This window comes from Typopeltis vanoorti, chromosome 11 (assembly GCF_054136105.1).
Source record: "Typopeltis vanoorti isolate ZY-2024b chromosome 11, IOZ_Tvanoo_1.0, whole genome shotgun sequence".
NCBI lineage: Eukaryota > Metazoa > Arthropoda > Arachnida > Uropygi > Thelyphonidae > Typopeltis > Typopeltis vanoorti.
This window is the reverse complement of record NC_143559.1, coordinates 75,830,277-75,845,561: the sequence shown is the minus strand read 5'-3', so window position 1 is coordinate 75,845,561 and position 15,285 is coordinate 75,830,277. Positions and strand designations below refer to the sequence as shown.

The 15,285-nt window shown below is 35.7% G+C and overlaps 1 protein-coding gene across 1 annotated transcript in view; it reads left to right on the top strand.

Annotated features, from left to right (window-relative positions):
- Positions 1-555: 555 nt before the first annotated feature.
- Positions 556-15,285, top strand: part of LOC150101755 (P-selectin-like) — a 76,487-nt gene continuing 61,757 nt past the window's right edge. Inside the window, exon 1 of the mRNA XM_090400448.1 lies at positions 556-663. Within this exon, the coding sequence (XP_090256574.1) occupies positions 594-663 (70 nt within the window). The 5' untranslated portion in view covers positions 556-593. The remainder of the gene's footprint in view (positions 664-15,285) is intronic.

The following is a 15,285-nucleotide window of genomic DNA, read 5'->3' as shown; positions in this document are numbered from 1 at the left end:
TCTTTGTGCCAAACTTATCATCATGGAACTTTAAAAATGCATGACATTTGTCCAAAGATGAATGAAATGACATAAGCAAGAAGATTCCTTGTTCATCTACAATGATGAATCTATTCAGGTAAAGTCTCATTGTACATTTTCAATAATCAGACTGGACTGTCTGTTTGACATTCTGATTATAAGGTATCATGGATTAAATCAGTTTTGCTAAGTTAATGTGCATGTGCACTAAATATAGTTTGCTTAAATGGTTTCAATGTATAACTGAATTAATTCTTGTATGCTGTAACAGAATATATAACAATGAAATGCATTCTTATTAATTCTTGTTTTAGCTTGTTAAGCACCAGACCAAAAACTTTTATATTTTGCCTACATGATTTCAATATATAACTGAGCTAATTTTTTTCATTCTGTAATAAAAAGCAACACTGAAATTTATTCTTAATAGTTCTCTTTTTTAGTTTATTACCACCTGACCAAATTCTTTGTTTCTAGCTTGCTCTAATCCTAATTTTCATCATGGTCTTAAATTTGCTGATGAATGTTCTAAAATTGAAGGTGTCTCCTGTACAGTGACTTGCGCACCTGGTATGGTTTTATATGGACCAGCTATCATCACTTGTGGCAAACATAAACAATGGAGTACAATGCCAGATTGTGGTAAGAAAAGATTTTGCATCTGAGATATGGTGATATATACATTTAAATTTTCTTTAAATCCAATTCATTTTCCTTGTAATTGTAAAGGCAAACAGAAAAGAGTTTAAAAATAGATTTCGTTGGTTAGGCACAAAATCAGATAAGGTGAACATATGTTTGTCCATAGATAATTAGCCAAGGTAATTAGATTAATATTAGATAATTAGATAATTATTATTAATTAGATAATAGATAATTAGATTAGCCAAGATATCAATTATATAGACTGGGATGAAGAGATAGCAACTGGAAGTAAAGAAAATGAGTTTATTGAGTTTTTGAGGGACAACTACCTCAAACAGCATGTAACAGAGGGCACACGAGGATTGAGGGTTTTGATCATCTCATCAGAGGATGTAATTATAAATGAGGTGTCCAATCACCCTCCAATTGGGGAGAGTGACCACGAAGTGATTACCTGTGTGGTTTCCAGCAATGTGAGGACCTCTGTGAGAAAAGGGTATATGTGGAACTACAAGGGTGATGATTATGAAGAGCTCAGGACACAGTTTGCAAGTGTAGCATGGAAGTAGGAATTAGCTTCAAAAGATCTCAATGGAGCTTGGGGGAAATTCAAGAACTATCTAGTAGAAGCAATGTCTAAATGTATTCCAAGGGTCAGAAGGTTAAATAAGGTAGATGTGAAATGGATGAATAAAGAGATTAAGCATGCAATACAGAGAAAAAGGGCATTATGGAAGCAGCATAAGAGAAGTGGAAATAACCAATTCCATGAGGATTACAAAGACCAGGCAAGGCAGGTGACTTGGTTATATATAAGGATAGCAAAAGTGAGGTGTGAGAAACAATTAGCAAATGAAGCTAAAAAGAATGATTATGGAAGGATGACATTGATTAGAGAAAATGGCATAAGGATAGTTGTTGTAAGATATAGTGGAGATACTTCATGAGCAGTTCATAAAGGTCTTTGATTCTTGCGAATGTGACTTCATGGAGAGATTGAGAGCAGGTGATGATAGGGAAGAGAGACTGACTGTAAGTGAGCAAGAGGTGTATGGGGAGTTGAACAAACTAGATGTTAATAAGTTTGATATTTTAAGGATATTTGTGACATAAAGACTGTATAATATAAGCACGTAAACACAGAAAGATATTTAATTAGCCAAATATTTCGGTCTGAAAATTGCAGACCATCTTCAGTGGCATTGCAAGAACAGTTTTAAAAAATACAAGGTGGAATACTAACAAAAAAGAAGGTAAGGAGTCTTTGTTGTGAGGCCATACAGTAAAGATGTCATCTGTATATCTTACCCAAAAGGATCGCTGAGGGAAAATAGATGAGAAGAGGACTTTTTCTAGATGTTCTAAATAAAAGTTGGCTAAGACAGGAGAAAGAGGACTTTCCATGGCCGTTCCTTCTACTTGGCTGTAAAATTTGTTTTGACATAAGAAATATCCAGAGTGTATTACGAAATCGAATAGTTTTATAATATCTTCTGGAAAGATGTCATCCAGTAATTTTAAAGTCTCCTTGAGAGGTACATTTGTATATAAAGATTCTATATCAAAGCTCACCATAAGATCTGTTGGTTGCAGTGAGATATTTTTCTAAGAAAAAGAGAAAGTTTTCTTCTGTAATTTGCAGAGTCCATAACTACTGCTGCTTTCCCCTTGTCAGATTTGGTGATAATGAGGTGCTTGTTTTTTCTCAAGGACTGTAAAGATTTCATTTCAGAAAGAGATATATATTGGAAGGAGGAAGTTTGGCCTTAAGTAGAGACGAAGCAACTTCTAGGCAAAAAGCATTAGCTTTATCACTAGTTAGATGACTGAGGTTCCATTCAATGTTAACTAGGAAATCTAGATATGGTATCTTATTAGGAACAATAGAAAAATCGTGTCCTTTAGGATTTCGCTATTAGTTAGAGGACATCCGGATATATTGACAATCCAATTATCTGGCGTTTTGAAGGGCTTGAATTGTTTAGAAGAAAGAGCTTCATATTTGCGGTTTAGATGTTGACTTAGTTTATTATATGCTCTTTGAGTAGAACGTTTAGCCACATTTAGAACTATGTGTGAAAGATGTGGATCCAAGTTTGTGGAAATATAGGTGCAAAGATCAGAAATATGATGACTGTTAATAGCAAGATCACGTTTAGCAGCTTTAAGTTGGTTACAGATTAAAGATAAGCTGGTTCCAGTAAATATTATGAGTCCAGAAGATTTTATAGGGGAAAGCAACAGTAGTTATGGACTCTGCAAATTACAGAAGAAAACTTTCTCTTTTACTTCGAGATCGCTCCACATATCAAGAACTTGATTATGATCCAACCAACAGACAACTAAAGAAATTAAATTCTCTCCTAGATGAAGTCATCAGTTTAGATAGAGATACAATTTAAAACAAATTGAAAACACCAGTCAAAACAAATTTTACAGCCAAGTAGAAGGAATGGCCATGGAAAGTCCTCTCTCTCTTGCCTTAGCCAACTTTTATTTAGAACATCTAGAAAAAGTCCTCTTCTCATCTATTTTCCCTCAACCATCCTTTTGGGTAAGATATATAGATGACATCTTTACTGTATGGCCTCACAACAAAGACTCCTTACCTTCTTTTTTAAACAGTATCAATTCCTTACATCATCGTATAAAGTTTACTATGGAAATGGAAGAAAACAATGTTATCATTTTTAGACGTTTTCCTCATCCAATCACCTTCAAATACTCTTACAACTACAGTTTACAGGAAACCAACGTTCACAGGTCGTTATATTCTTAAAGAATCAGCCCATCATCCTTGTCAAAAAATAGGAATCATAAAATGTCTAATCAGAAGAGCCAAAACTAATTGTTCTACTTCTAATTTTCTACAGAAAGAACTTTCTACTATCCAACAACACATGAAACTCAGTGTCTTTTCCGAAAAGAGTACACAACATCTTTTCGATTCTTATAATCCACCACTAAACAACAAAGATTCAATATTTCGAGTTCCAATTCCATACATCTCCTGGATTTCAGAACCTATCTCAAGAATTCTGAAGAAATATGAGTTAACAGCTACGTATTCACCTATTAACAAATTATCTTCCCATTTTCCTTCTCCTAAAGACAAACACTCAACTATGTCTCTTCTGAATTAACTGGATTGGCTCAGCACAGGACAGAAACTAACCACAACATCCTTTGGTCAAAAACTCGCCTCTTACATAGATCCCGTTATAAATTTGAACGTTTATTCAAAGAAAGCATAGGAGCCTTACTCCATTGTCCTAACCTGAATTGGGACTCTATATTTGTATCAAAAATCTGGGAAAGTCTAATAAGTCTAATAAGGATAATTCATTAATTCATATTAATTTTATGTTATTTAAAATTATTGAAATTATTAATTAATATCTTTATTTCAATCATGTCTCGGCTTAAAAATATTCCCTTTAATACTTAGTGATATAACATCAACGTGGCTTGTTCTATTTTTAAATGATCTATTGTTAGTATTCCACCTTGTATTTTTTAAAACTGTTCTTGTAATGCCACTGAAGATGGTCTGCAATTTTCAGACCAAAATATTTGGCTAATTAAATATCTTTCTTGTGTTTACGTGCTTATATTATACAGATGTTAATAAGGCTGTGGGACTTGATAATATATCACCATGTATTCTGAAGGAATGTGCCAGGGAGTTGATTAACATCTGCCTTGACATATTTTTTTAATATGAGGCTTGAACTGGGTCAAGTTCCTAAGGAGTGGAAGAAGGGCAAGATTGTGTCGCTTCATAAGCGATTGTGTCGCTTCATATTTCTAGCCTTGTATGATAAGGCTAGAAATATGCTAGCCTTATCATACAAGGCTAGCATATTTTAGCAATATGCTAGCCTTGTATGATAAAGTTACAAGAGCATTAGATGGGGGAAAGGCATATACTGCCATTTTCCTAGACTTAGCAAAGGCATTTGACAGGGTGCCACATGATATGCTGATATTCAAGTTGCAGCACATGGGTGTGGATGTCAGATTGGTGAACTGGATTCAGTATTGGCTGTCTGATAGGTATCAGAGAGTTGTGTATAATGGAGCAATATCAAAGAGGCAGAAGGTTACAAGTGGGGTTCCACAGGGCTCAGTACTGGGACTTATATTGTTTAACCTTTATATCAATGACATTGTCCATGGATTGCAAGGGGATATTCGGTTGTTTGTGGATGATGCGAAGCTGGGAAGGGTTATTAGTAATAGCGCAGATGTGGTAGCCCTGCAAGAGGATTTAAATAAGCTAGATAGATGGGCAAATGAATGGAGTGTCAGTTTAATGCAGCAAAATGTAAGGTCTTGAGGTTTGGGACACATCGATGGGACGCTGCATACTCTATGGGAGGAGTTAAACTGGAGCAAGTAAGGGAGAGAAGAGATCTAGGGTTGATGATTGATAGAAACCTGAAATTTAGGGGACATATTGCAAAGGTAGTGAAGGTAACACAGAAGATTGCTGCAATAATGAGAAGGACACTGACCTGCAGAGATAAAATGGTTATCATTCCATTGTATAAGACTCTGATCAGACCACACTTAGACTACTGTTCTCAGATCTGGTCCCCAGGATTTGAAGGGGATAAATTAACTGTGGAAAGGGTACAAAGGCGGATAACAAAGATAGTGTCGGGACTGTACAATGTTAGTTATGAGGGAGTGTGGACTGCAGAGTTTGGTGGATAGAAGGAGAGGTGATATAATTGAGACTTTTAAAACTTTTGAGAGGTGGTTACAGGTTGACACTGGGGAGTTCTTTTGCTTGGTTGAAGAGGGGAAGGAGTCATGATAAGGGGCCATCCCTGGAAGTTACGAAAGGAAACTGTGAGAAAGAGGATGAGGAGTGGTTTCTTTGCATGGAGGGTGGTTGAACTGTGGAATGCATTGCCTGATAGAGTGGTGAGAGCGAGAACGGTCAATGCGTTTAAGGAGTGGTATGACAGACTGTATTCCCTAGGAGGGAACCTCCCTCGATGATTCTTGATAGACTTGTGTTTCTTAGAAAGGACCTCCAACGATGAGTCTTTTGACTCCATGGAGGCCTGAATAATAATAATAATAACTCAAGCATCAAATTATAGTGCTATCTTTGTATATCAAGTGTTATGGTTAAGTTGTTGGAGAAGCTTGTGCGAACAAGGATCCAAAATTGGGTTGACAACAATGGTATTATCTTTGATGAACAGCATGGATTTGCTAAAGGAAGGTCATGGTTTAGTAATCTACTTACTTATTACAATAAGGTGATGGCTTCATTGAATAGAGGAGAGGGGTACACAGGACAGGTATACTTGGATTTTGTAAAAGCTTTTGATAGATTACTGCATGAAAAGTTGATCATCAAACTAGAATGGATGGGGTTGGATATTAGATTACTGCTTTGAATCAGAGACTGGCCATCTGATAGGTATCAGCAGGTTGTGTATGGGGGGGGGGGGGGCAATATCCAGGAAGAATAAAGTCACTAGTGGTGCGCCCCAGTGGTCTGTTTTAGGGCCATTACTGTTTAACCCATATGTTAATGATATTGGTGAAGATTTGGATGGGGATATTCAATTGTTTGCAGATGTTGCAAAGTTGAGACCAGCCATGAAGATTAGAGAAGATGTTGTGGCCTTACAAGAAGACTTGAATAAATTGAGTGATTGGGGGATGGGAATGCGAGTTCAATGTTACAAAATGTAAGGTTTTAAAATTTGGGAAACACATGGGATGATTTTGAATTTATGTTTGGTGGGGATATATTGTCGGAGGTGGAGGAAATAAGAGATCTTGGGGTGATAGTGGATAAGGATCTGAAATTTAGGGGACACATTGCCAAAATTGTGAAAACAACACAAAGACTTCTGGGAATGATATGGTGGATAATGAATTGTAGAAGTAGGGAGCTTGTTCCATTGTATAAGGCTTTGATTAGGCTACACATGGCCTAATCAAACTACTGTGCTCAGATTTGGTCATCTGGTTTTCAAAAGGATAAAGGGATGTTGGAAAGGGTCCAGAGGTATCTGACTAAGATAGTTTCTGACCTCTGGAATGTCAAATATGAGGAAAGATTGAGAAGATGCAATTTACAGAGGCTAGTGGATAAGAAGAAGAGGGGAAGATATGATAGAGAGACCTACAAGTTAGTAAGAGGTTGTCATAGGATCAATGTTGGAGAGGTTCTACAGAAAACAGTAATAGATCAGGGGAGAACCAGAGGTCATTCCTAGAAAATGTATAAAGAGGGTGTGAGCAGGGGATGAGAAGCAGGTTTTTTTGCATGCAAAGTTGTGAATGATTGGAAAGCCTTGCCTGAGAGTGTGGTGTCTGCAGAGAATTTGAGTGTATTTAAGGTCTGTGATAAAAGGACCGCCTAGATGAGTCTTTGACTCCATGGGGTCTTGGGTAATAATAATAATGGACAAAGATATGTTTGTCCATATCTTCATTAACTGTTCTATAGGTCCATGCCTGGAGGAAAATTCTAATATTTCTAATGAAAAGAACACTCTACTACCCTGATCTGAGATTATTTAAATTGGCTTTAGTTAAAAAGATCTTTTGCATCTTTGATGGCATTCCAAATGGTTCTTTCTAACTAAAGAACCTTTGCTTTTGTGATTGTTAGGAGGGAGGCATCATTATTTATACATAAGCAAGCCTCTAATAGCTGCTTAATAATGATGCTGATCAGCAGGGCTGTTGAAAGATTAGATCACCCAGGCTGCTTCTGTGCTACAGCCTGTCGACGGTACTGCTGCTCAGTGAGCCAAATAGTCAGATCATATACCTTGGATATACAAGATTTGTTGTCCTTTATTTCAGACCACTGACACAGTAGTAGCATGCTGTCTTGGAACTGGTAGTTCTTGTGACAGGTGATAAGAGTTGATATTATGAAGTCACTTACAATTCACAAATTTGTTTTCTTGCAATTATGTTGGAACTTCATAAAACACTTCGGCATAGACTACTTTTAAGTCAAAAGTAGAAACATAGTTCCTTAATAGAGTGCTTTTTCTTTTCTTTTTGTTACTTAAGTTGTAAATTTCTGAATCACTTAAAGACATTTTTTTTCAGTTCAGTTGAATGTTATTAACATCCTTACTTGCCAGGATGTGTCTGTGTATATATATATATACGTCCAGCAAATCCTGGATATGATTCATACTACCTGTTGGAAGAACATGGATAAGAAGTGCAAGTTGGCCATTTTTTCCATTAGAATGTGCAATAATCCTTCATGCAAACAGAGCATACACAGCTATGTTCAATTGCCTATAGCAAGAAACACAGTTGCTTGACATTTTGCTTGGTAACTCTTATCTTAGTTATATTAGACTAAATACCTACAAGTTATATTTATTTTTTCTACTTGTTTTATCGTATAATTATAGTTTTTAATGCCAGTGCAAAATATGAGATCCTTTCATATTTTCTTCACTGAAATATTGTATCATCTTGGTAATGTCAATATCAATTTTTATTCTCTCAGAACTTGAATCAAGATAATTATTTTTGTCAAACAACTATTTTATAAATTAACGAACATCTACATCTTAAAAAAATATGGTCCACATCTATTCCAAATTAAGTTTTCTTTATTTTTTGTTCATAATCTTAGTTCGAGATTACTTCACAGATTGCACAAAGGTTTGCACTTTTACTATTTTGCTTTATGCAGAACTACTCATACATAAATCTTGAATCATATTACATAATGTATAATCTTTATAATGTAATCTGTCGCACTTATTTGCACTTGAACTTCTTGGTTTCCAGGAATCGCTCATTACAAATTGAATAAATGGCTGTCATGAAGTAAACTGTATGTACATATTTTTCTGCTAATTTAGATATTTATGCAGCAGTTTTGAAGTAGCAGTACTTTCCATATAATTTATCATTCAGCATGCAACAATTTTGATGCATGTACCTAAAGGTACATGCATCAAAATTGGAATTTCATTTTCAAAATATTCATAATAGAATTAAAATAGTATTTTGCTTTGATGGCTAATTCCCCCCCCCCTTAAACACACACACACACACACACACACACACACACACACACACACACACACACACACACACACACACACACACACACACACACACACACACAATTATAAATTAGCAAATTTTGTATGTTTTCTCAATCCTCATTTATATTATTTCCTGATTATCAGTAAATTGTGTGATATTGGGGAAATTAATGTTTAAAAAACAGCATCCTACAAAAGCAATGTCAGAATAAAATGTTTCAAATATCTGCTAATCAATCAGAAAGATGAAAAACAAAACAAATTTCTGTGTGTGTGTGTTCCGCTATTGCTTGGGACTTTTTAGTGTCCACTGGGAGATGTTCTTTCATCTTTTTCTCAGTGATCTTCATTAGCTTCAGCCTGTTACTCAAAAAGAAAGGAACATTAGCAAGTATATCAAGAGACAGTTTATTTCTGAAATGGTAAATAGCAGAAACAGTAGCAGTAACATTAGGGATAAAAAAGAAAAGTTGGAGCCTTCACCTTTCAAGTAACTCTACTGATTGATGAGGGAGTTTTTTCTAGCTCTGAAGATAGCAATTTTGCCTGTAGTTTAGACATGTCTTCATACAGATGTGTGATTGTCACTAACCATACACCAGTTTCCATTTATAGGTAATCCAGGAATTATGAAGACTTTGACACAGCAACATTTTAGGCTTCTTCCATCCATTTCTAGACAATGATATTCTTTCCTTCATAGTGAAACAGACTTACCTTTATACTTGCCAAAAACATCAGCAAGTTGAGTACAGTTCACATCTACACAGTACACTTTGGAGCCCAATAGATATCACCATGCTACTTGCATTTATAGTGCTCTTGAATGTGCAAGGTATTGTGAAAAAAGCCCACTCTCGAAATGTATTTCTACATGTATGGTCTTTAGAATGGATTCTGATCACTCCAATGTTTCATGTTGTTATGATTGAAAAACAGTTCATTCTCATCATGTAGTATTTGCATTTTCAGAATAATGAACAATATGATCAGACAACACATTCTTGCCTGGTCCTCAACAAAATTTATGATGTTATGATGATCGTCAGAAATTTAGATCACTATACATTCCTGAGAGAGAGAGAGAGAGAGACGCGAGTATCGATGAAAGTCTTATACCATTCAAAGGTAGATTGAAATGCAAGCAGTATATTCCCCCAAAAGAAACAAAGTATGGGATAAATTTATGTTTTGAAAGTGCAAAGTAGATATCTTAGAGATTTCAAATGGTTATTACAGGAGAGCAGACTGCACTCAAGCATGATAAATAATCGGATCTTTCCTTGTTGATGCATGTAGTAATGGAGTTATTAGATCCCTTACTGGGGGAAAGGTTACTGAGTTCTAATGGATGACTACTACATATGTCCCGAACTCACTGATTTGCTTATACAGCATCGTAGAAATAGTTATTATTATTATTATCCCAAGACCCAATGGAGTAAAAGACTCATCTAGGAGGTCCTTTTATCATACACACAAGTCATCATACCGCACCTTAAACACACTGAAATTCTCTGCAGACACCACACTCTCAGGCAAGGCATTCCAATCATTCACAACTCTGCATGCAAAAAATCTGCTTCTCACTCCCCTGCTCACACCCTCTTTATACATTTTCCAGGAATGACCTCTGGTTCTCCCCTGATCTCTCACTGTTTTCTGTAGAACCTCTCCAACATTGATCTTATGAAAACCCCTTACTAACTTGTAGGTCTCTATCATACCTTCCCCTCTTCCTCCTATCCACTAAACTCTATAAATTGCATCTTCTCAATCTTTCCTCATATTTGACATTCCAGAGGTCAGAAACTATCTTAGTCAGATGCCTCTGGACCCTTTCCAACATCTCTTTATCTTTTTGAAAACTAGGTGACCAAATCTGGGCACAGTAGTTTAATTAGGCCATGTGTAGCCTAATCAAAGCCTTATGCAATGGAACAAGCTCCCTACTTCTACAATTCATTATCCTCCATATCATTCCCAGAAGTCTTTGTGTTGTCTTCACAATTTTGGCAATGTGTCCACTTATCCACTATCACCCCAAGATCTCTTATTTCTTCCACCTCTGACAATATATCCCCACCAAACATAAATGCAAAATCCTATCTTTGTTTCCCAAATTTTAAACCCTTACATTTTGTAACATTGAACTCTCATTTCCATCCCCCAATCACCCAATTTATTCAAGTCTTCTTGTAAGGCCACAACATCTTCTCTAATCTTCATGGTTGGTCCCAACTTTGCAACATCTACAAACAATTGAATATCCCCATCCAAATCTTCACTAATATCATTAACATATGGGTTAAACAGTAATGACCCTAAATCAGACCACTGAGGCACACTACTAGTGACTTTCCTCTTCCTGGATATTGCTCCCCCATACACAACTTGCTGATACCTATCAGATTGTCAGTCTCTGATTTAATGCACTAATCTAATATCTAATCTCATCCACTCTAGTTTGACTATCAACTTATCATGTGGTAATCTATCAAAAGCTTTTGCAAAATCGAAGTATACTACTGTGCATTACTCTTCTCTGTCCAAGGAAGCCGTCACCTTATTGTAATAAGTAAGTAGGTTATCACCTTATTGTAATAAGTAAGTAGATTACTAAAACATGACCTCCCTTTAACAAATCCATGCTATCCATCCAAGATAATACCATTGTTGTCGACCCACTTCTGGATCCTAGTTCATACTAACTTCTCCAACAACTTAACCACACACCTGACACACAGATAGGCCTATAATTTGATGCCTGAATTCTATCACCTCCCTTATGAAGCAGCACAATCTTACCCTCCTTCCACTCCTTTGGAACTCGACCCAGTGCAAGACTGATATAAAAAAAATATATGTCAAGGAAATGTCAACTCCCTGGCATGTTCCTTCAGAATACGTGATGATATATTTTCAAGTCCCACAGCCTTATTAACATTAAGTTTGCTCAATTCCCCATACACATCTTGCTCACTTACAGTCAAACTCTCCTCCCCCATCATTAACTGCCCTCAATCTCTCCATGATTTTTTTTGTTCAAAAAACTTTGAAATCGGACCAACATGTGATTATTTCCCGTAGTTGACAGAAAATTTCACAAATTTCAGCTCACAATGCTATCCTATCTGCTATCTATCAATGGAATCTGTAGCGAAGCATGGTTTCAAGAAAGAAACCCATTGCTGTACATGCATACATTAACACTGTTAGTGAAATCTGCAGGTGCTGTCAGTAGCTATCATTTTATTCTGTAATTAGGACAGAACATAAAAAATATTTTTAAAAAAGTGTTTGGACACATTAGATTTTATTATAAAGAACTGTTTCATCCTGTACAAGCAAAAATATGTCTATCATACTATCAAGATTACAGAGTAGAAATCGCGAAAGCATTGCCACAAATTTATGCTCCTATAGCAAGCAGGGAAACAATCAATCCTTCCATACCTTTGCAGTTGAGCACTGCTAACTCTAACTATTTCCAAGAAACTTTATCACCCACAGCTAAAAAAAAATGCAGTCTGCTTAAAAAAATCAGAAAGGACACAATAATCTGGTGTTCTGATTGTAAAACTGTTTTGCATGTTCACCCATGTTTTAGGGTGTACCATACTTTTCAAGATATATAAATTTGGAACAGTATGAAAACAAAAATGTTCCCTTTCAGGGCCATCAAAATAGTCCTTTTCTGGATTACAAATATTGATAGAAAGATAGAAAATATTACAAAATGATATCATAGAATGATAGAAAATTGTTGGCCAAGTGATTAGCATATTCGGTCTCCAGCCAAAAGGCTACAGGTTCGAATCCCACCATGGGCATGGATGTTTGTGATTGTCTGTGAAAATACTAGTGGAGGTGGTCGGCAGTAGATGGCAGATGTGTAGATGATGTAGATGATGAAGGTAGTTGCATTTCATTGTAGTTGGTGGATTGAGTGGTGGAAATGGAGAGTTGTAGAGTAGGTGCCCTCCCTCGATGAGTTTTGGTCTCCTTGGAGGTATCGTGTTATAATAATAATAATAATAATAAGATGCCTGACTGTACTGATTCCAATTCCTCTTGAAGAGGAATTTGTTTAAGTTGTTTTTATAACACACAGAATAATATTGTTCCTCTCAAAGTGGCTAATAATAGTACCTTTTTTTTTTTGAGAGAGAGAGAATAAAATAAAAATAGGGAGGACCATCAGGATACATGCCTTCTAGGTGCAAAGACTTTTTTCTTTTTTTTTTCATGTCCACACCCACAAAAGTTCGGAAATCTATAATACATTAATGCTGTATATTAGGGTAAAATTGACATCAGAGATAAGACTAAACATGTTTTTTCAAGCCTCTAATAAACTGTGTGATGGCCTTGCACTATGCTGTTTACAGAACCAAATTCATCGACCACCTAAATATTTTCATACACATTTGTGCAAGTACTGAGGATTCTGATCTGCCACCACTTAGTAAAAAAAGCAGAAACTCTCTCCAGTTGGCTGCCTAAGCTTACTTATCGCAATCAGGAAAATGATTGAGTCGACTAAGGCTGTGATTTTGTTATGATTGGAATTATGGTAGAAGCAACTATAAGGCAAGTACATCGTGTGTTTGATATTTTCCAGTGCTTTGCCTCTTTTCTGAAAAACATGACTTCCTTGTAGGGAAAAACCATCATCTCAGTGTGAGACTAACTTATTTTCAGTTGAAAATAAGTTAGACAGTCTCATAGGAACCGTGTCATGTCTAACTGAAGAAAACTGTTGCACTCTCCTCACATCTGCTTTAGAGGCATAATTAGACCACATATCTGTGAAACACATATTTGCTGACTGATTTGTTTGTTTTGCATGTGGAAGATCTCTAATTTCTAAAATGGAATGAAATTGGGATAATTTTTCTATTGTTTTAGAAAAGGCATTTATAAAAACAAAATATCTTAGTCACAGTTCTTAAAGAGCAAAGTTTTCTGGATGAGCTGTGAAATCCTCAATTTTCTCACAATGCAAACGTAACAATTGGAAGAGTTCCTGCTGTTTGTCCTAGCACACACCAAGTTTCAGGTTTTACATTATTTGAAAGGAAACATATCTTTTCTTTCAAAGCAAGAAATATGGCTACTTTCAGAATATAGAACATAGAAAATAGCATTATTGTTGTAGTTATAATATTTTACTAAAAATGGGATAAAGGGATTCCTTTCATGTACATATCCATTTGTATCAGAAAACTTATTGTGTTATCATAATGTAAATTGTATTCTATAATAACAGTTTACTGATAATAACAATAGTTACATAACAATAATAGAATATATAGGTTGGTCGATTGGTAGAGCCTCTGCTACCAATGGCTCAGTTAAATAAGTTGGAGTGTGGTTAGTAGTTGGAAGGGGACCAATCGTTCGATGCTGTTGGCACACTCTCCCTCGATGAGTCTTTGGACTCCCTGGAGGTGTCAAATAATAATAATAATATTCTATTATTATCATTCGCTCTGGAAAAACAAATAAAATAAGATTAACTATTACTATTATTATCAAATTTTTATTTCTAATGGAAAAGGAAGAAAAACAGTTACTATTAGAGCATGCTTTATTTCTGGAATATTTACAGAGCAATTCTCAACAGAAGATGCTCATGTTATCTCATAATACTCCAATTCTGTTTTTCCATGAAATCTCTGTTTTTATCAGGGGAAAACATGCTAAAATTGAGAAGTAAATTATTTCACCAAAATAAATAAATAAATAATGTGAACATTTTTCTCTTGTCCCCCACACAGCACTGATATGATATGGCTTCCAAATTTCTCGTGTGGGATATATATATATATATTTAGAATATAATTATGCAGAATGTTTTTCCCTGATAAAAACTGAGATTTCATGAAAAACGGAATTGGAGTATTATGAGATAATATGAGCATCTTCTGTTGAGAATTGCTCTGTAAATATTCCAGAAATAAAGCATGTTCTAATAGTAACTGTTTTTCTTTCTTTTACATCCCTGGAAGTTACGAAAGGAAACTGTGAGCAAGAGGGTGAGGAGTGGTTTCTTTGTATGGAGGGTGGTTGAACCATGGAATGCATTGCCTGATAGAGTGGTGAGAGCGAGAACAGTCAGTGAGTTTAAGGAGTGGTATGATAGACTTTGTGTTTCTTAGGAGGGACCTCCCACGATGAGTCTTGATAGATTCTGTGTTTCTTAGTAAGGACCTCCCTCAATGAGTCTTTTGACTCCATGGAGGCCTGAATAATTTTGGAATATTTTTGGAATATTAATTATATTCCAAAAATTTCTGAATAATAAACTAAATCATTCTCTGAGATGTTTTATTTCTTAATTTTTGAAAGATTCTGTATGCCACAATCCCACTGTAACTGGTTTTTGAAATTCATCTATTATATAAGATCGTTTTTAGTAAATAAGAATACAGTCTGCCAATAGTAAAACGTTGTCTATTAAATTTTCATTGCAGTGTGTGCCACAGACAGAGGCATCAAGAGTCAACAGTAGGCCAAGGGAAAAAGCTCTTAGCGGGTCCCCCAAAATCAG